The 21,917-nt window shown below is 26.1% G+C and overlaps 2 protein-coding genes and 1 long non-coding RNA gene across 5 annotated transcripts in view; 1 reads left to right on the top strand and 2 right to left on the bottom strand.

Moving 5' to 3' along the window:
- The window catches only part of LOC126551364 (uncharacterized), a 29,648-nt gene extending 19,412 nt beyond the window's left edge, over window positions 1-10,236 (bottom strand). Inside the window, exons 1-6 of one of the 3 annotated variants that reach the window (XM_050204475.1) lie at window positions 10,088-10,236; window positions 8,759-8,815; window positions 8,549-8,587; window positions 7,938-7,964; window positions 4,869-4,898; window positions 4,169-4,210 (exon numbers count right to left, since the gene is read on the bottom strand). In XM_050204475.1, coding sequence (XP_050060432.1) covers window positions 4,169-4,210; window positions 4,869-4,898; window positions 7,938-7,964; window positions 8,549-8,585 — 136 coding nt within the window. In that variant the 5' untranslated portion in view covers window positions 8,586-8,587; window positions 8,759-8,815; window positions 10,088-10,236. The remainder of the gene's footprint in view (window positions 1-4,168; window positions 4,211-4,868; window positions 4,899-7,937; window positions 7,965-8,548; window positions 8,588-8,758; window positions 8,816-10,087) is intronic. The other 2 variants (XM_050204466.1, XM_050204474.1) reach the window with 2 other exon arrangements.
- A 1,522-nt stretch (window positions 10,237-11,758) lies between these two features.
- Window positions 11,759-14,701, bottom strand: LOC126551373 (uncharacterized). The gene is made up of 4 exons (XR_007605267.1): window positions 14,540-14,701; window positions 14,464-14,475; window positions 12,068-12,109; window positions 11,759-11,832 (listed from the first exon to the last, which is right to left on the bottom strand). It is a non-coding gene; the product is annotated as an uncharacterized LOC126551373 (long non-coding RNA).
- A 3,723-nt stretch (window positions 14,702-18,424) lies between these two features.
- Window positions 18,425-20,289, top strand: LOC126554660 (uncharacterized). Its single transcript, XM_050209737.1, has 3 exons — window positions 18,425-18,989; window positions 19,061-19,427; window positions 19,752-20,289. Exons 1-3 carry the CDS (start codon window positions 18,425-18,427, stop codon window positions 20,287-20,289), a joined length of 1,470 nt encoding a protein of 489 aa, XP_050065694.1.
- The last annotated feature ends 1,628 nt before the right edge of the window (window positions 20,290-21,917 follow it).

Raw genomic sequence — 21,917 nt, forward strand, 5'->3', positions numbered from 1 at the left:
AAGTTGATTGTTGGATATTTAGATTCATACTTCTTAATACTACTCAATGAACATACTGATTTCAAATGCAATCACACTTTCACGTCGATCGTAATCATAATGATGGATCATAATCAACAAATTTACTATAAGGTATTGTTTATTTTTATTACTCGGAATCTTTTTGATTAATATTACAAATTAATTTAAACGATAGAAGATTGTTTTTACTGTTTTTAGTTTAAATCTTTATTGTTTCTTGTTTTAGGTTGTGTATGATTTTTCATTAATAATACAGTAACGCACACGTTATGCCCCAGTTGAAAGCTAAGTTATTAAAATAATAAATACGTACCGGTTGGTGTTTCAGACTGGTATATATGAAACCTGTAGTAAGCTTTTGCTTCCTCTAAAAAAAAAAATAATTAAAGAAATGTACCGCAGAATGTTTAATTTGTGAAACTATTTATTAAATGAAAACATACAAATAAAATTTATCTACTCGCAAAATACAAGTGGATTATTGTAGTAACGAATACTGCGTGTGAATTCCCTATGTTTTGTGTGACTTTCATTAAGAAAGGATTCAATTTGAATGGTTTTGGAGGTATAATTTATATCATCTAATTTTACTTTGTCATTAGAACAACATAAGCTTTGGCATTCATCTTTTCATCTCAGAGTAGAACAAAACTAGCAAACTATTGTACGATTTTCTATATAAAAAATGCAGTCATTTTTTTAATCCACTATTAAATCACAGTGCACAGTAGAATAATCTTTGCTCGACCATGAACCTCTGTCGTCAATATTATCATTATTTGACTGTTGATTTCTACGAACTACACTTATTCTTTTGGCGTTTTACTGAGATCAACCAATTTTTAAATTTCGTCAAAGCATTTAAAAAAAAATGGGTGGATGAAGTGAAACTAAAATAAAAACTGATGTCCGTTTAAAAAAAAAATAACTTAGCACTGCTCTGTATTTATGAAAAATGTAAATAAATAAATGATTAATTATTAATCAAGTATATGTATACTTTATATAAATTATAATTATTATTTTTATTCATATAAATTTATATAAATTGTTCCACAAAATAATTTACCTGTCCATTTTCTACTGATTTCAGCTATAACAAAATATAATTATAAAATATATCGTTAAATGTACTATTAAAAACTACATTTTAGATTCAGAGCGGAGCGAGGAATGTATTGGTTTTATAATGATGTTTATTTCATTTTTATTCTGTAAACACTTTTTCTGTCCCTAGACTTGTTTAAAAGTACAAGTGTAGCATAATTTCTGAAAGTTAATGTTCTTGAGCTGGTACTTTAAAGAGGTCATTTTTCGATTTTCGAAATGATACTCAAAATAAAAGCGGTTAAAGGAGAAAAAATTTACATCAAAAATTTACATTATGTAGGTAATATAAAATAATTACGACTTTGTTTATCATCATAGAAACGAATAAAATTAAATAAAAAAGATCAACTCGTCCGCTCAAATTCGTTTTTTTATCGAATGCAATCATATTGCATTCAAATCGAATACCTATAGTAAAATTACACTATCCTGTCCGAGGACCGAAGGTACGATAGACAAATATCCACCACCGAAATGCGCTGACCTACTTTTTAAATCTTACTTCTAATCATTATATTACTCTACCTATTGTAACTGTAGTGTCATTTGAGGTGGTAATTTAACTTGTCTTAGAATCTTATGGGATGGTTAAATGTTTATTACTGAACAATTTTGGAACGGCTGTTGTAATATTGGACTAAATTGTACAGTCGGAAGCCGCTGAATAATGTCAAACGCCCCGCCGCCGTAGTAAAAGAAACAATAAAACCATAAATTTAATAGTTGTTTGATGTTAAATACAACATCATTTAATAATTTATGCATCCAGCTTTTACAAATCTGCAAATAATTTTCATCGAAAAATTATTGTTGCTTATTTACATGAACTTGTTGCAAAAAAAAAAACTGATATACAAGGTATATTCAGCTTTAAAAAACTCACTAGTTTTTAATGTTTTGCTTGTACTTTTCAAATATTCTTTGTCTTTTACTAGTTGTAAAATTATTATATTGAAAAAAGCAAAAATGAAATAGGTAAGGATCACCGGACGTACAGGATTACTGTGACTTGTGAGTGAAAAGATACGTAAATATGCGTCGAACGCAGTAATAGCTACTTAAACTATATTTTAGGTAATACGTAATTTTTACCTATTTTATTGTTAAAGCCTACAAAAAAAAAAATAAATAAATAAATAAATAATTAAATACATGCAGATGTTAATAATTATTAGTATATTTTTAGTTTCAAGTTGCTCTTAAAATAAAATCTTAAAAATATCAAGTATAGCGTCTTGTTTGGTGGTAAGGGGAGACAAAGGGCATATGCATATACCTAACTTGTGGGCTGTTAACCCGACTTTTTTTTTTTGTATCACAATTTTATTGTTATATCGAGTTTCTACAATAAAAATGGCATAATTAATTACAAAAAAAAAAATAATAAATGACTATATAGTCATATATTAAGGGAGATATCTTCCCCTCAAGTCGTTGAGTCTTAGTAGCTGATAAATGTTGAGCTAGCAAGTGGTATGGATTGTGAAAATAACAACAAATAATATTATAAATACAGCGAATAAACTTAAATTGAAGGTCACTTTACATCTACAGATCGGTAGTAAGTGGAATAATGTTGAGTACTGATTTAGTGGAACACTTCTTCCTAAGAAGGACCTTTACAATGCATATCGTATGTATCATTATATTTATGCATTACTATAGTTACAAACTACATAAGTTTCCGTTTTCGTGATATGGGTCTACGAAGGTTTTAAAATCAAGAGCGTAAGTGTTAGATACTGCTGTATATCTTTCAGTAAATCTTGCAGATCAATATGGAGCCGCCCTAATTAATAATGAAATTTATTAGCTAATATATTATAAAAATTTAACTTATTAAATTTTTTGAAAATAAATAGTTAAATAAAAAGGTTTTTAATTTTGATTTTCTCTAGGTATATTACGTGATACATAATATATGTACCACGATATACACTATAAATTGTACGATTGACAACTAATATTTTATCATAGAATACTATTATAGTATAAAACATAAGATGATTGCATTGTGATACTATAGTCACAGAGTTTTGTGGAGAGTTGATTAGAGAAGTTACCTATCTGTTGAGAAATCTGTTATGAGACACGCTGTGACAATTGATTTAGTGTTTAGTCTTGTACATATTCATAAAATTATTGTTACTGTATGTATATCGGGCGTTATCAATGTAGAAAGGAATCTCCTAATCAATTTTTATGTGTATATTATATGACAATTAACCCAGTATGTCAGTATATCAAAAGAAGTTCTATATCATGCTCTGTCAACAAAATAGACAAATTATAGCAATAAATTAGACTAGATTGTGCGCATACTGGATGAATAGCATTTGTGGACTTAGGAGTTAGGATATGCAGCCAGCTATTCCAAACTAATTGAGTATAAGTTAGGGGATATTGTTATTTTTAAACGAGCTTTTAACCTAACTTTAAATACTGGATAATCAATGACAGTATGTCAATATGCAACAACAGTTTATCTAACCAATTTAAAGTGATATAATTTAAACGACGAAGCGGAAGACTAACTAATTAGTTATTCAGAAGGTACAGAAAAAAGAATCAACTGAAATAGAAACCACAGAAGGCACTAGTGACTGAAAAAGAACCGCTTCTAAAATATGTATAGGTATAAAGAAAAATGGCAAGACGTGTACCTACTCAGGTTGTTTTTCAATTCAAAATGATACGCCATGTGTATAAAAGTTATAAGATTAAAATTATGACATAACCGATATTAATGTAAAATTAATATTATAGAATATGTTACACCCAAGGGATGTAATTAGCTTTGTAAACAAAGACGAATTTATTGACAATTCGTGAAAATAAAATTCAATTAAAATTATTAATTGATGGCAATTAAGTTTCTTGTTTTGTTTTTGACGTTTTAATAAATCAAATGCATTTATATTATGTATTTATTTTTTATGTAATCCCAACTTCATAGATAATAATATATTAGTAAAACTTGATTAGTAAAATAAAATCAATCATTAAAGTTATAGGTAAACTATAATAATTTTCTTACTTAAGTCATATGACTCAATCGCATTTTTGAATTGATTATACTCTAATAAATAAATAATATATATTTTATTATTACATCCAATAATAGATATTTATCTTATTCTACTATAATTTTAATGTTTTCTGATCGTATTTAAATTTATAATTTATATATCCCATTAGACGTTCATTTAAAATCAGGTTGTATAAAATGTGACTAAGTAGAGGGTTCTATATTTTTAGTATTGGATTATTTTCGCTATACCCTTCAGTTGATACCAATAATATATGTATAAATTGCATAGAATTAATAACTTTACGCTAGTAGGTACCCCCATGTTTGGAATTTTTCTACAGAACATTCAACGAATTTTCAATGTAATAAAACCAAGATAAAATTGTTTATAACAGTCAAAAAATACAATGTTATGTACAAGCATGTTTTTAATGAAGTTAGACCAATAATGTGCACTTAACATAAACATGTATATTATGTCTGCGTATCTTTTTTAAAATTATATTATTATTAGTATTTAAGTTATGGAAATCATTTTATTCATATTTCTCAAATTGCAATAATTTAATAAGAATTTATAATAAATAATAAACTCTTAATGATATTTGTTATAATGTATGCTACAGTTAAGAAGAACATTTGAAAATTTACCACCAAGATCTCTGTGTTCAAGAATATGTTTTACGTCAAATATGTATACACTTACCGGTATATACACCTGTTGCAACAATATTATCTGTTTAAAAAAATATAATCAGACAAATTTATTGTTAATATAGTTGATACAAACACAATTTTGAATTCATTTTTTAAATGATACCTTCAACAATAATCATTAAACATCAACATGTATTGTTAGTTTTTATATTATATTAAGTCTGGGTAAAATAATAATATCTCACTAAAATTCAATATAATATAATAATGAACTAATATATTATGTTGGAAACTTAATACTGTACACAATTTAAATAAGCTCTCCTTAAAATTGTTATTAGTTATTAATATAATATTACCATGGTGTCATAAGAATAAATAAATGATAACATTTAAAGAGAGCCTTTTATGGCAGTTCATAAAGTTGTGCTGTAATTATAAACTGTCAATCATAGAAAGATGGGAAATAATTAACTATTATATTTATGATTAATTGATCGAAAAGACATTATGTGATTTTATAGGACCGTTTTGTTATACTCAAGGCTGGGCAAGTTAACTCTTTTATTTAACTCGTTAAGTTAATTTGAAAAAATCTTAGTTAAATTTTAAGTTAGAAGTTACTTTTATTTTTTATTTAACTTGTTAAAGTTACAAGTTAATTGGAAAAAATAAGTAACTTAACTTAGTTAAAAATAAGTTACTTTTTTTTTCATATAAAACTTATAATTATACCATTTACACTTCATGTTAAAGATTTACAAATAACATCCAGCGCCACAGAATAGTGTATAAATATTAATAATAATATGTTTTAAATAATAATAAGTTATATTGTAATAGTTCTTCGCCATTTTATTATATTATTCATCACACTTTGTTTCTTTTAAGAAATAATTCCTCGCCAAGTAAATAAATTATTGAAACAAAATACGTTTACTTAAATACAATATACTTAGCATTAATTCATGATATCACATCTTTATAGTGCTTAAAGATCTAATATTTTTTTTTACTTAGCCATTTTTACATGAAGTTTACGAAGGGTTTTTGTTATGATAATATTATAATGTAGATTGCAGGTCTTTATATCTTAAAGAATGTATTTTGCTGTAGGTACTTATTAATTATGAAATCTAATAAAATAATTAAATTAGTAAATAGTAAATATAATTGGTCACTCCCTCACTCCGAGTAAAATTATTCTTATCATTTCCATGAATGAATTTAAATATAACAAACCATAAATTTGAAATTTGAAAAACTGAGTTTACTAACGTACCTATATGGGATATTGGGTATTGATAATATTAAATATATGTTTTTCTTTTCCAAATAATAATTACACGCATTGCACTATTGTTTAATATTTAGATATACTATATTCTATGAAAAAGAAATTATATAAAATATTATTCTTTATTTCTCATAAGTCGTTTGGTATATTTTGACATTTTGTAAGATCCATTAACTATTAGTATTGTTTAAATATACAGTAACTATAATATTATAGTTTATTTAATCAATAATAGGTCTCTATACTTGTATTTGAACACGTTATTTTAAAATCTAGACATAGGTATTGTAGAATACTTCGACAGTCTATAATATTTAGAATACTCGATACCTACATAATAATATATAGCAGAATAATTTATATTTAATATAATAATTATTGTTATTATTATTATTATTTTTTTTATTATACAAAATGCAATAATACATTTTTGAGGTTCGTACAAAGAAAAAAAATAACTTGACGTGCCTATAAAATAAATAAACGCTTTAAGAGTTAGAAGTTTCTTAAAAAAAAAGTAATTCGTTATGATAGAAGTTACTTCTTTAAAAAAAAGTAACTCGTTAAGTAACTTAGTTAAAAGTAACTTTTTAACTTGTTAATGCCCAGCTTTGGTTATACTATTAGTTATTAAGGGATTGATAAAATAATTTAATTTTTAATATTTTCATTTGTTGACTTCGAATCTCATAAGATTATTTATTAGGTTAGATAATTAATTAACATTATGCCAGTTATCTTACTTATACAATCTAAAAGTACAAACAAATTATATATTAGAAATAAGTTTTATATTTACTTATTTAGAATCATATTTAATTCAACTATACCTATTTACAGTAGAATGGAATAGAATCATATTTTTTTTTCAATATTTATAGTATCATTTTTATAATAAATTATTAAATACGTGAGTACTGTAATGATTTGAATGAATGTTGTTATAGTTATTAGTCAAATAAAGTAAGTTTTTTTTAAGTAATTGAAATTGACTATGGTTATTGTTGTGTTAATATTACAGTTATGCTTAACAAATATATTATTTAATTCTTTAAAGTTGACTAAATTGATTTATAATTCATACAAGGCCCCCAAATACAATTTTGGGCCCCTTTACTAAATGTTTGTCAGAGCTCTTTAAAAAACTTCCAAAAATACAATTTACCATCTATATAACTTTGCTATATAATTTTTGGAATAATATTTGTTTTTTAATTATACCAATTCAAATTCAATATTCATTGTTAAGACAGGACAACATATCTATCAGGTCAGCTAGTAAATTATAAAAAATCAAGATTCATAACTATTTAAACATTAATAATGTCTTTTCTATTTTGTTATTACAATATATCTAAATTAGAAAAGAAAAAAACAAGTATATTTTAATTTATATATTTTTAAATTATCTAAGTTATTAAGTTATTTTGTGGACTTTGAGATCCGCATAATCAATGGTTAAATATTAAATTAACTATATTAATCAATGACTTAATACATTTGTATATATAATATATATATTTTATAAAATGTTATTTTACAATATTATTTAATATAAAATAAATATTTCTACTAAAATTTCAAAAATTACAAATAAATTCAACTGGCTCACGGGCCCTTAAAATAGCCGGGCCCCTATACTCAAGGTCCATTAGCCCCCCTCCTCTTGTGGGGCGCTCTGTATTTATAAATGCTATTCATTTAACTCCAACGTTTTTAATGAGTTACTATATCATTATAGAAGTATAGATACTAAGTAACGTATGTCTTAATGTATATGTACAATTATTATATTAATAATAAAAAAAGGTGTGGCCTCACTTTCTAACTTCTTTGTTTTGAAACCAACTGTTAACATAATAAAATAATTATAAATTATTTTATATTACATACTTGGTACAATAATAAATTCCAAGTCAAATTTTTCAATTTTTTTATTTTGAAAGTCATGCGGAATGCGTTGGATTTAAAATTATAGTGTTTTTTTCTATATCATGTGTTAAATCATGCGTTAAAATTGATTTGATATCAAATTTTGGAGCTTTTTTTTATACTATGTATTCTCACACTTTCCAAATGAATTCATAAGAGCTACCTATTTGAAAAAAATATCGAAAATATATTAACGAAATTTTGTTTGATTTGCGTTCGAAGTACGTATATTATGATTGAACTTGATATTTAAATTGAAAATTATGATCTTTCTTTTAATGAGTATAGCTTTATTTTCTTGTAATTTAAAACAAATAATCGGTAAAATTTTCCTCCGTTACTTAAATGGTTATAGTTTTAAATATTTAGATTAATGGAAATCTATTTATTTTACTCAAATATTCATAATATTATTTGGTACAAAATATTATAGGTACTGGAATATTTTATAGCTATTAAATTTGAATATATATTTTATGCATATTTATACGATTACTCACGTTCTTTTATACAAAATTGACTTGGAGTCAGTACCATTGCTGTAATAAATTAATAAAATAATATGTTATACTCTTTTTACTTGTTACATTATGAACACAAAAATACAAATACGAGACAAATATAAGTTTAATATATCTGGGAAGAATTCTATAAATTATTTGTATAAATAATTATAAAAATAAATATATTTAAGAATATTAGGTACTTACCTTCAAAGGTGTCAATATTGTTGCCTATGATACTCGTATAGAAAGTAAATATATATGCTGTCGGTAATAATTTAAAGATTAAATATAATATTCTACAAATTACAATCTTAAACAAGTTTTTTCTTTGTCAACAGTGTTCCTACAAATATTTTTTTCTAATTCTATTCGATATTAAAATACGGTTATTGATACAGGGCGATTCTTTTATTAAACAACACTTATTATTTCAAAAAGTATATATTTTCAAATTTGTTGATACATGTTTTTCTACAACTGTATAAAATTTTAATTTTTTTCACTCTCATATTTAATAGTAAAAAAGCTATCAACTTTCTATTTTCAAATACAATTTTATTATTTTATTTTTAAATATTAATAATTACATTAATTAATTAATAAAAGCCATTTTTTTATGAATTTTCACGTTAAAATTTCTAACTTTCGTTAATCCGTCGGTGAGTTATAACTTATAGCTGTTCAAAGTTGGTCAGTCTTAGAAGATTTTTAGGTGTTATATATCTGTACTAATTAGCACCGTCAGAACTGGAATTTTTATTTGTAATATCCTTTAGCTATAATAATAATGAATTCGATATCGTCGACCCCACAGTGTAGCGGAGTCGTGGTGATAATATTTCATATTTGTTCCTACTTGTTACTACCTGCCATAGCTTATTATCAATTTTCATTTAATTATAATTAATTAGACTAATATTACTAATTATTACTACTTACCTACTGACTAGCTATCACACATTTACACTTAATAAACACTTCACAAAACTACCCAACTTTGAGAAGCTATATCTCATTAACGGATAAACGAAAAATGAAATGTTGAATGTGATAATTCATAAAAAAATAGCCTTATTAATTTATGACATTTTAAGTATAGGTTGTCATTTTAAAATCAAAAGTTCATAGTGGTTTACCTAATAAATATAAGGGTGTAAATATGGAAGAGTTCTATAATTCTAGAACAGTATGGATCTTACATTTTGAAAAAAGTCAATACTTTTTGAAATAACGAGTGTTGTTTGATAGAAGAATCACCCTGTATAACGGATACTCGTTATCTACCCATGACAATCTGGGAATTATTTATTAATCTAATATATTTAATCTTGCTTATTCTAATAATATTTGGGTATATGATTTTTAAAACTATACTTTTAAAAATTATCCTTATATTATAGATTTTAAAAAATGTTTGTCGAACTCGTTTATCAAAAAAATACTGATAGGTTGTATAATTTAAAATTTTGGTTAACACATATGAAAGATGATCACATCTGTATAGCTATTGTAAAAATATATGAAATAACATACTTTCAATGTCATCCTGTGGTATTCTTGATTTTATTGGTCTATATAATGTGCTCTGTTGAAAACATAATTAAACACAATAAACCTGTGATCTGTGGTCTTTGCAATGAAATATTAAAATTGGGAAATGTTAAGACATAATTTCAAAAACAAGATAAGAATAGTAAATTACAAATGGCAGATGGTGCATTAGAATCACCTAATTATGTGACTCAATTTTAAAACAACTACCTGAACAAAAAGAGATTTTTTTCTATTGATTTATTTTTTGTTTAGTGTATTTTGATGATAATGTAAATAATCAATAATAATTAATAAAGAAATTTGCAAGCAATAATTATATGCTTAAAATATTTAGTTTAAATTAGATAAAAGTTATCGTTATTTTTTATTGTCTTGTAATTAAAGTATATTATTACTTGATATACTGAATATTAATATTAATTATTACATTGTTATTATGTATAAAATTCAAAATTAATAGATATGTCGAATGTATATATTTTTTAGAAAACCACAAAAAATGAAGTTTTAAAAAATAAAAACCAGAACTATATTTTGATAATTTTGTTAACATACAAGCCAACCGACTCACAGTTGAATACATTAGATTCAAATCTAATGTAACTAATTAACAAATGTCAGAAATAAATATTTGTTTGACTTGTTGAGAATTCGAAGGTAATGCTGCAAAATATTCAAAATGTATTTTGTTTGGTAAAATAAGGATTTCCTAATATTCAAGTATTTGGTTGTGCAGCTTTTATCACTCTATTAATCTATTAAAATGTAGTTACTTTGAAAAGGGGCACTTTTCTATACATACATTTGTGCGACTATTTTTCAAATTATCTACAACAGTGGTTTTTTCTTCTTTACCGCTAAGCTTAATATTTTGTTAAATTGTATATCCTTCATTAATCTTTTAAACTCGAATAAAACAAATTCAATATTTTTTCCGTTATAACCCAATATTTCCAAGTACAATTTGAAATCATCTCGAATATCTTCGGTTTGAAACTCTGGTCTATAAAAATCACTCATAGCTGGAGATCAATTTGAGCCATTCCTATGGCTTGCAAGAAACGAATTACACTTCGTATCTCACAAGCAGTGGAAGATAAAATTGTATTTTATAAGATATCATGGAAAATATTAGAATATTATTGAAAAAAAAGGTCAATATTCGGCATATTAGAGATTAATGTACTGGTAGAGATATTTAAAAGAAGTGCCTGTATTTGTTAAATATACATTTTACATAATATTAAAGAAACACCCGAATTGTGTTTATACTAGCTCTTAATAAGAGATGAGGAGATTTTCTTTTTCGTCTACTATTTCTTCAAAAAAATGTAAACTCTGAAGGTATCTGTTATTGCCTGTTTACTACACTAATAATCAGTTTATATAAAGATAATGAAAATAAAGAAAATTTAATTTTGAATATTTTGATTTAGTGTGAATTCTATTTCATCGAATACATTTTTATTTAATTTAATTCAAATTATTATTTTTTATTTATTTTTATAAATACTATAATATTTAGATAGAAATACTGATTGTTATATTTTAGGTTTGAAAAAGTTGTATTGATGAATAAATAGTTTTTGGTTACACGAGAAAGTGTAGTTGCTGTGTGTATTACATGAAAAATTAATTTACAAAACTCACATCTTCATTGTCGTAGTTTTCAAATACTTCGCTCACATGGTCTTTAAATATCTGGTCACCGTTAACTTGTATCCCTAGTATTGCATAATAATGATCCACAAACGTGAGTTATGACACAATTTATGAAAAAATTGTTATATTGTATTTATTATACATAGGTATAATACGATACACACCGTATAATAATAAAGTTACTGGTTAGTAATCATTATAATAATTATATAACATTAAATACATTTAATTATTTAAACATAACCATCTGACATATTTGTGTATGGTGTATACTGTATACCACTTTTAATTACTTACTATATTGCATTGCGACATTGAAATTTGCAAATTGTGTGGTATCTACATAAATATAATGTATTACATTAGACGTTTTTATGTTATACGCAGATTTACGTATTGTTAACTTTTAATATTAATAGGTATAAGATGCAAATATGTTATATTATATGTCATTATACAATAGTTTCATTTATTTTATCTAATTAAATACATAAAAATTGATATAATAACATTTATTGATATCATATACATATACATACATTTAAACCCAACTTTTGTCAAATTTTCTGTTAGTTATTTTACAAAAAATAAAGATATAATATTAGTAAAATTATTGAAAATAATGTTTCAAAAAAATATAATTAAATAAAAAAATGACGGAAGTAAGCAAACACTTTTGCTTTACAAACTTTATTCAAATGTATTTTATTAGTCATCAATTGAGCAAGGACTTTTATGCATTCGTATATTTTTTTTGGTTAACTTTTTCGTAGGCTTATTAAGTATAGATACAATACATTTCACAATGTTTGTGATCAAATACTCGAAGTTTTTAATGCATATTTTTGCGTCAATATCATTAAATAAAAATAAGGGTGGTCGAGTGGGTTACACTTTGCTATAGAGTAGGTATCGAGTGGACTTCGACATAGAATAGATCACTAAAACGGATGAGTTAAATATAAATACAATGATCGGTATCATTATTCATTGAATATGAAAAAAAATTCCAAGTGGAAATGATTTGTTAGCCTAGGAAATATTTTCCACTGAGCAGTGAAAAAGATGGTATACATTTTAATGACCCGCATATTCCAATAAAATCCAGTAAATCTTGTACAGAAAATGCCAATTTCAATAACTAGTGTATGTTTCAAACTTCTATGACTAGACATTTTTAACTATAACAAAAATCTAAAATTATATGATAGTAAATCGTTCTTTTACAAATTAATTTTGGATTTCGTAAAAATTTAAGCTAGAGATACATTTTTTTTAATTGGCTAACTTTTAACTTCTTTAATAATTATTGTAAGACAAACTCATGGAGAATCTTGTATTAAATTTTCAGTTCTTAGCTTCATATACAATTTTTTTTATAAATTTTTAACTACTAAATAATTTGTAAATATTCATAATTTTTATGGATTTTTGTCAATATTTGAATTTTAAACACTTATAAAAAAATTGTGACAAACGATTTTTGATATTTTTAACTAGAATAACAAAAACTTGTATAAATCCATACATTACATTTTAAAGTATTTTTGTCTTCCAAAATTATTTAATTGGCATTTCAAAAAAAAAATTCTTAAATAATAGAAAACTTCTGTTATCTATAAATATCTCAAAAAAAAAATATCATACTAGTTTGAAAATTTAACCCTCCATAGATAACCTAATACAAACTATTTCAAGTATTTACAGTGATTCATTTACAATAACAATATAAAAAAATTGATCGTGTCACAAACAGGATTTTCTTAAAAATTCCCGTTTTTCCATCACTTTTCCCCCCCCCCCCCCCCGAATTTTTTTGAAAACTACTGTAAATTTCTTGATTTTAATCTTTATAATGCATCAAGAATATTGAATTTGCTACCGTAAACCACCCCTCAAGTTTTAAATTGAAGTATTATTTCGACAACTTATCTTGTACATACACAAAAAAATAACACATACACTATTGTAGAATCAATACATTCATCTCTTTCATCCGAATTTATAAATAATTATAGTTAATTATAATACTTGTGATTCTACTCACTGGTACAAAAGGATTTTCATAATAAATTAACGGTAATTTAAAAGAATAAGTATCTATCTGATTAAAAAAAATATGTTATGCATAATATAGAGTTAAATTTCGGTATGAAATAAATCTTGTGACGATTTTTTAATATCATAAAGACCTACCTAGTACAAAAATTTAAATACTTTTAATAATTTATTGATATAAAGTCCCTTACCATTGCATTCTAAAAAAATATAAAAATAAATTATTTGAGATTTAATATTTAAATATTTAACAATCATTGATTAGGTACTATAATAATGTACTATTCAGTACCTACATGTATATTTTAAGTAATAGTTATGCTATTTTTTTTAAATTAATCATAAATGTATTATTTATATAATTTACTAATATAAAGTGAATTTAAGTCTCTCACCATTTATTTCTAGAAATCAAAAATAAATTCTGCATTAAATTGATCGTTTGATATTACATAGGTATATGTATATTGTATATTATTTATTCAAAATTTCAATATTTTGTACAAAATAATATTTGAAAGTATCGTTGAAATATATATAGGTGTACCAAGTTCATACAATAAAATTTCTTTTTCATGGTTACAAATAAATTATAATATTTTTTAATAATTACTTATCGAAATTAAGTTTCTTACCTCCTGAGTAGTCTAGAAAAAAAAATATTTATATTTATTAAGTTTAAAATTCATAAATAAATATTGTAGTTGTTACCTCCTTTGACACAATTGCTGATAAAAAATATCACAGTTAATATTATTGAAACTTTAAATGAAGTCATAGTTATTATTCAGAGAACTACAAAGTGCGAGGATTAGTTTTCTTTTCAAAAAATATACCTAAAATGATTAGATTCTGAATAAGTATTAAGCTATTATAAATACTAAGCCAGTGCTTTTATATTTTAGTATTTATGCATTATAACAATTAAGTAAACATTTCTGCTGTTTTTGTCATAAACATTTGTTCTAAAATCTACAAATGAAACATAAGGACTATATGGTAAGGCAAAATGATCGACTTTAGCAGACTTATAAAAGTATAATATTTGTTTAGGAACAATAATGTGGCGTGGCGAACGTGCATCGATTGTCTCGCTCTTTCTCTTTCTCATATTATTATATTAGTTTGTGTGATTTGTGCAAGTGTAAAATGACAATATTATAATGACTAAAAAATATTATTCTGTGTTTATATAACACATTTATGGGTACTCGAAAAAAATAATAGATTATCTGAAAACATTACATCGAGTTAATTTATCTAGCCGCTATAGAAGCTAGCGGATAACAGTTAAATTGTCTGAAACTTCAAGGGAATAAGAATAAATCAAAATAATTCTAATTATTATATCTTATTGAAAAAGTCGTTTTATTAATATTTGTGTCTTTTGTAAGACTTTCCTATATTATATAAAGAATAATAATTGTACCCGTTAGTTTTTATGCAAAATTACTGCGTTGATTTCTTACTAAATAAAAAATACCATAATATTACATTTTTAAAAATTAATAAATTAAATTGTCCATGTCATAACCATTAACATCTCCTAAAACTATATTTGTTTTGCTATAAAATTTCAATTTTGACTTATTGTTTTGCAAACGAAATCATTGATTTATTTTGGAATAAAAATACATAAATTGATCGTTTTTAAATAAACATAAATTATTATTTTACATAATATTCTTTAATAGCTTCTATTTTAATATGACGTCAAACTAATTTAATTGGGATAAACGAACTGCACTTGGGTTAAGAGTAGATAATGATAGAACTAAATTTGTTAAAAATGGGGTTTTAATAAAAATTTCCGAAACACTTTTATACCTAATTTGGTATTAAAAGTTATTTTAATTATATTTTATAGTTTTCTTTTGTTCGGTATGTTGATGCTCAAATGGTATGCACGATAATTTGGTGAAGATAATCAGATAATGTACGAATCATAATGTGAGATTTAAATTTTAAAAATTTTATTAGTTTTATTTATGGATATTATGGCGTATTTAGTACTTTATTAGTAATATATTATTAGTACCTGAATCAGTACATCATTATAATGTACCTAAAAGATGTTATGAGCACCCAAGTGAAATTTGACTACATTAAGTGCAACTCAAGCATATACAGTTAAACAGTTGTATCGATATTTTAAGCAATTAAGAAATTGTTGAACAAACGCATTATTTTAAAACGAGCTAATTCTTTTTACAATTATCGTCGTGTTCGTGAAAGTTTTGACTGTTTTTTTGAGCTGCTTGAAATAGCAAATTTTTGAAAATTATTTCTGAACATGATTTTGATAGTCTGTATAATATAACAACACCATGTAATCCAAAATTTGCTCAACCACTTTTCAAAGGCGATGACAAATGTTTTTTAAAATCCATAATTAATCCTATCCGTATTTTTAAACTATTTTGAGTGATGGTTGCGTGTGTGATATGTCGCCGTTTATATCCAGGCGATGAAGTTTTCCATAGAATATAAACAAGATAATTATGATTAGGTAATTCTTTTGAAAATTTTTAAATTGAAACAAAATGTGTACACAAAATCATCATATTAATTCCGAAATACTATTGTAGTATTTAATAATGGTAATAAATTGTGTCATTTAAAGGCATTTGAAGTTTATGATTAATATTAATTACCATTGTAATTTTATCACCTTGTGTCTGTTATAATTTTAAAAATTGGTATTATATAAGGTTGTCCCGTTATTCTATAGTACCAGTAGTGCTTACCAATATATATTTGTACAATATCTATTGTATAATCAATCATGCATCTATTTATACTACGTATTCAAAAAAACATATTAAATTATGGTGATCCTGTCTATATTTTATCTGATATCCAATTTTTTATTTCTGTCATAACATTTTAAAGACAATTTTTTTTTTATCATAACATTTTACAATACACCTACTCGTAATATGGTAACTGATTACCTCGATAGAATTTCGCAAATGCGTTACTACGGAGGTGAACTCATATAAGTCTGCAGCTATACCATGGGTGATAACAGTGGTGACCTGCACGGTAGTTTATACACGAGTATAATATGTGTCGCAGTCTTGACGGCTACCGTCGACTCTGCCGCTGCTATTCAAAAGCCTAAAAGAGCTTTGTCATTACTCATTGGACCATCGCAAAATTACACTGATAACTGGTACTGTGTACGTTTATACTTATCGTTCCATCAGTCATGATTGCATCCGGTCGCCACCCATATCGCATATCCGCAACACACCCGGAAACTGCTAGGACACACTGCAGCGCTGGTGGTAAAATTATGTTCGGACTTATTTTAACGCTATTGCCATCGCCACCGCTGCAGTGTGTGGGCATCTATTCCGACCTAAGTTATCCCGTTCATTATACAGTCTCATCTGCTGTGTCAACAAGTCACCGTACCAGTGTACCACTGTCGTCTGTAGCGTCAGCATTATCTAAGGTGATAATATTGTATTTGGTTCCACTCAGTAGTTGCGGATCTGCATCCGTACACGAATTGTATATTACGTTTTTGTGTAATGCGACATTGTATATCACCCTCCCCCCATTTTTCACTGGCGATGATATTTTTCATCGCACCATTTAATATTAATTATAATTCTCAACTATATCACGAATCAATGTGTGTAACGTTGTGTCATGTAAACACGTCATCGTTTGTGTCTGATCGTTGCGTGCAGAGGCGCAAACTAATTCAAATTATGAGAGGGGGAAGGGGAAATAAAAGTATTCAATACCCACCTATTAAAAAAAAAATTCGTTGTGCTCATTTATACATAAATAATAATACAATGTATCAAATAAAAATAGAAAATATAATTTACATCGTGAGATAACAGTATGAAGGGGGGCAGTTGCCCCCCTGCTACCCTAGAATTGCGCCACTGGTTGCGTGTTTGCGTAATACATAAATTAACGATGCGAGGTTAACTACAAATAAAATGTGTCATAATTTGACTCTAACGGGGACCACCGCCATTACAGTGATGAGTGTAATGAACGAATTAACAAATTAATGATGTTTTTCAGGGGTGGATCATGGATATTTTGATAGAGGGGGGAGGGCGCACATATCTATATCTATATCTATATCTATATCTATACTACTTTATAAAATTAAGTCGCTTTTTTTTGTCCGGGCTAATCTCCGAAACTACTTATTCAATCGTCGTGCAATTTTTTTTAAATTAAAGAGAATGTCGGGGAGCGGGTGTATAGCATAAATTATGGACCTAACTCCTGTGAGTTATAGATTTAGAGACAAAAACTGAGTTACATCGGTGGCGCCCTCTAGCAGATAAAAATATAAATATAAATATAATATAAATAATAATACAAATATCGATAATAGCAGAGCTTGAAATCGATTAATATCGATAAAAATCGAAAAAAAATATATTTTTATATTCTGGTTGATATACATTTTTTATTATAGATACTGAGAACTTTAGAGTAAACAAATATAATAGTTGGCATATTATTCATTTTGTTTTGAAACTTTATCGTTTTATGTTACCTATGTACTTTAGAGTATATACAATCCATCCAAACAATACCGAGTGTTTTCACTTGAGGATGCTGCTCCATATAGTTAAAGGTCCAACTTCTTTTCAAAGTCTTTGCACAGTGAAAAATGTCATTTATGACACTTTTCAAGGTGCATGCAAAGCGTTGGGTTTATTGGATGACGAGTCTCATTGGGAAAACACGCTATCAGATGCGTCTATATGTTGTACACCTAAATCACTAAGATGTTTATTTGCTATCATGCTAACGTTTTGTCAAATTACTGATCCTTTGAAGCTTTGGCAAAATTATCGTGAAAGTATGGCCGACGATATACTGCATCGAAAACGACAGGAATTGTCATCAAATGATATTAGTTTTGACCAAATTATATTTGATGAAGCTTTATTTGAATTAAACAAAGAAGTGGAAGTTTTATCGGGGAAATCTATAGTACATTTTGGTTTTCCCTTACCGATAAACATTAATAGAACAACAATTAATATTGAGTGTTTAAGAGAGAGAAGTTATGATCAACAGCAACTATTATTGTCCGTTCAAAATGAAAATCAATTAAACCGTGAACAAAGAATTGTATATGATTCAGTAATGTCGTCTGTTAACAATAATGAAGGCAAAATATTATTTTTAGATGCTCCTGGGGCACGGGTAAAACTTTTTTGATAAATTTACTTCTTGCAAAAGTAAGATATGGTGGAAAAATTGCTCTTGCGGTAGCGTCATCTGGCATTGCAGCTACGCTATTAGTAGGGGGCCGAACAGCTCATTCTACATTTAAACTTCCTTTGAAATATGATAGTGACGATATTACGAATGTCTGTAACGTTTCAAAGCAAAGTGGTACTGGTAAATTGATGCAGGACTGTTGTCTAATTATTTGGGACGAAGCGTCAATGTCCCAAAAAACTTCAGTTGAAGCTTTAGATAGAACGATGCGAGACTTGCGTCATAATAATAGTCCTATGGGTGGCTGCACAGTGTTGTTCTCTGGAGACTTCCGTCAGATCTTGCCTGTGGTTACAAGAGGGACAAGAGCTGATGAAGTCAACGCGTCATTGAAAAGATCCTACTTATGGCCTTATATAAAAATATTAGAACTTAAAAATAATATGAGAGTGCTATGTACAGATCAATATAATATAAATTTTGTCAACGATTTACTTTTAATAGGCAAAGGAGAATTTCAAGCAACGAATGATAAAATAAATATTAAAAGTTTCTGTAATTCAGTACCCACTATAACAAAATTGATTCAAAACGTGTACCCGAACATTCAAAATATATCTTCTAAATCATTGAAATAGTTTCAAGAAAGGGCTATTTTGTCACCAACAAATGAGCAAGTCGACAAAATAAATGATTTGATTCTATCTAGGTTTGACGCTCAATCACAAATGTACTATTCAGTTGATACAGTTTTAGAAAAAAAGGATGCAGTCCATTTCCCAACTGAATTTCTTAACTCTTTAACACCTCCTGGAGTCCCACCACATAAACTGATTTTAAAAATAGGGGCACCTATTATTTTAATGAGAAATTTGAGCCCACCCACACTTTGCAACGGTACAAGACTACAAATCAAAAAATTGAGAAGTTCATTACTCGAGTGCATAATATTAACAGGCTGTGGTAATGGAAAAACTGTTTTAATACCAAGAATACCAATTATACAATCAGATTTACCTTTTAAGTTTAAACGTATTCAATTTCCCGTTAAATTAGCATTTGCAATGACTATAAATAAGGCACAGGGACAAACACTTAACGTTGCTGGAATTGACCTAAGCGTTCAATGTTTTTCTCACGGTCAACTATACGTCGCCCTGTCACGTGTGACATCCAAATTTAATTTGTATATTTTTGCCCCTGATCCAGAAAAAGTTGATAACGTTGTTTATAAAGAAATTTTTTAAGTCTTTGAATAATTATCAAAATACTGGCATAATTCATCTTTTGTTTCATCCATAGTTATACCTACAAAATGTACATACACAATTTACATACATCTGAGAAATCTTGCAATAGCGGAGCATTGCCGGGTCAGCTAGTAAATTATATAATGATTCTTTAATCATAATTAATAATACATAGGTACTCTTATTTTTAAACAAAATTGGAATTTGTTAATAGGTATATTTAATATAATGTTGATTCCATTATATCACACACCAAAATAATAATTTATACATATAGGCAAGTTATAATACATAATATAATATGTAGTCATTAATAAGTACAAATATTTTTATAGATTCTCATACTTTAATGCCTCATAGGTCGAATTGAAGTCTGTAACTCATTTTATCAGTTTAAATGTAAATAGTGATTATACAAGTAGGTAGTATTATTCTTATTTACTATATTTTTCATTTATATGATACTCGTAGTAACATAAAAAAAAATGTCGATAGAAAATTGACAGGGGGTACCTACGTGTCCCTGTGCCCCTTCCCTGAATCCGCCACTGATGCTTTTATTCGTTTTATTTTTATTTTTGTTGATTTCGTATCACGCATTGTCATATACATCTACATCTTTGTACTTACAAATTTCTCTTTATATATATACAAAGATATAGGTATCTTTATCTAATAATAATAATAATAATAATAATAGACTTTATATCAGCCTTTTTTATCAGCCTTTCATCGTAATTTAATTACGAAATTAAAATATATAATCAGGTAAATTTATATTTTATCTAAACCATGAATTATGTAATATATTTTACTCAAAAACATAAATTATTAATGAAAAATGAAATTTTGTTTAAAGTAAATAATTAACTTCTTTCATTTTTATTTCTAGTTCATTGTTACTTATTTTACTACGTGGGTGAAATGTAAATTGATATAGTTAATCGTTATCAGTTAATATTTTTAGAATATAAATGTAATATTTGTACTTTAAAAAATAAAAACAATCATAAATTATTGTATAAAAACATATATGTAGGCAAGTTGTACTTATGAATGTCGGTTGAAAAAACTATTAGCGTCTTAACGAAAAACATAATTCGTATTTGTACCGCAATTATTGAATAAGTATTATTTATCAATTATTAGTAAATAATCCATCTACGAGTTTTAAACGTTGATATAAGTTCTTCGTATTCTTCATTTGTATGTATACACAATATATACAGAGTTACTGATATAAAGTCCCTTACCAATGTATTCTAAAAAAAAATAATTTTATATTTTATATTTTAAATTGACGAGTCAAGTACTATACAAAAAAATTGTAACAGTAGTGTATCTGCAACCTGCATATTATACTGTTCGTAGAAAAATATGTTAACCAAAATTTGTGTCAACAGATTAACTTATTACCATCTGTTGTTTTAACACATTGCTTTTATGTTATATTACTTAAGTCACTTTAACTGTAATATTTTGAAACCAATTTCTTTAAATTTTAGTTCATTTCTTAATAAAAAAAAAAAACTAAAACATTACTATAGTCTAGAATCTTGATACTTGTCTATTCATTTTTCAAGTGAAAAAAGTTTCATGAAAAATAGAGCAAAAAATTAAATGTT

This window comes from Aphis gossypii, chromosome 1, assembly GCF_020184175.1.
Source record: "Aphis gossypii isolate Hap1 chromosome 1, ASM2018417v2, whole genome shotgun sequence".
Taxonomy (NCBI): Eukaryota; Metazoa; Arthropoda; class Insecta; order Hemiptera; family Aphididae; genus Aphis; species Aphis gossypii.

Bases quoted from the DNA above. Each gene is read 5' to 3' on its own strand.
- LOC126554660 (XM_050209737.1), top strand. From the start codon at position 18,425: ATGCTGCTCCATATAGTTAAAGGTCCAACTTCTTTTCAAAGTCTTTGC. The intron at 18,990-19,060 runs GCAAAATATTAT...TTCTTGCAAAAG, and splicing joins GTCTGTTAACAATAATGAAG to TAAGATATGGTGGAAAAATT. The intron at 19,428-19,751 runs GTCATTGAAAAG...GATTCTATCTAG, and splicing joins AGAGCTGATGAAGTCAACGC to GTTTGACGCTCAATCACAAA.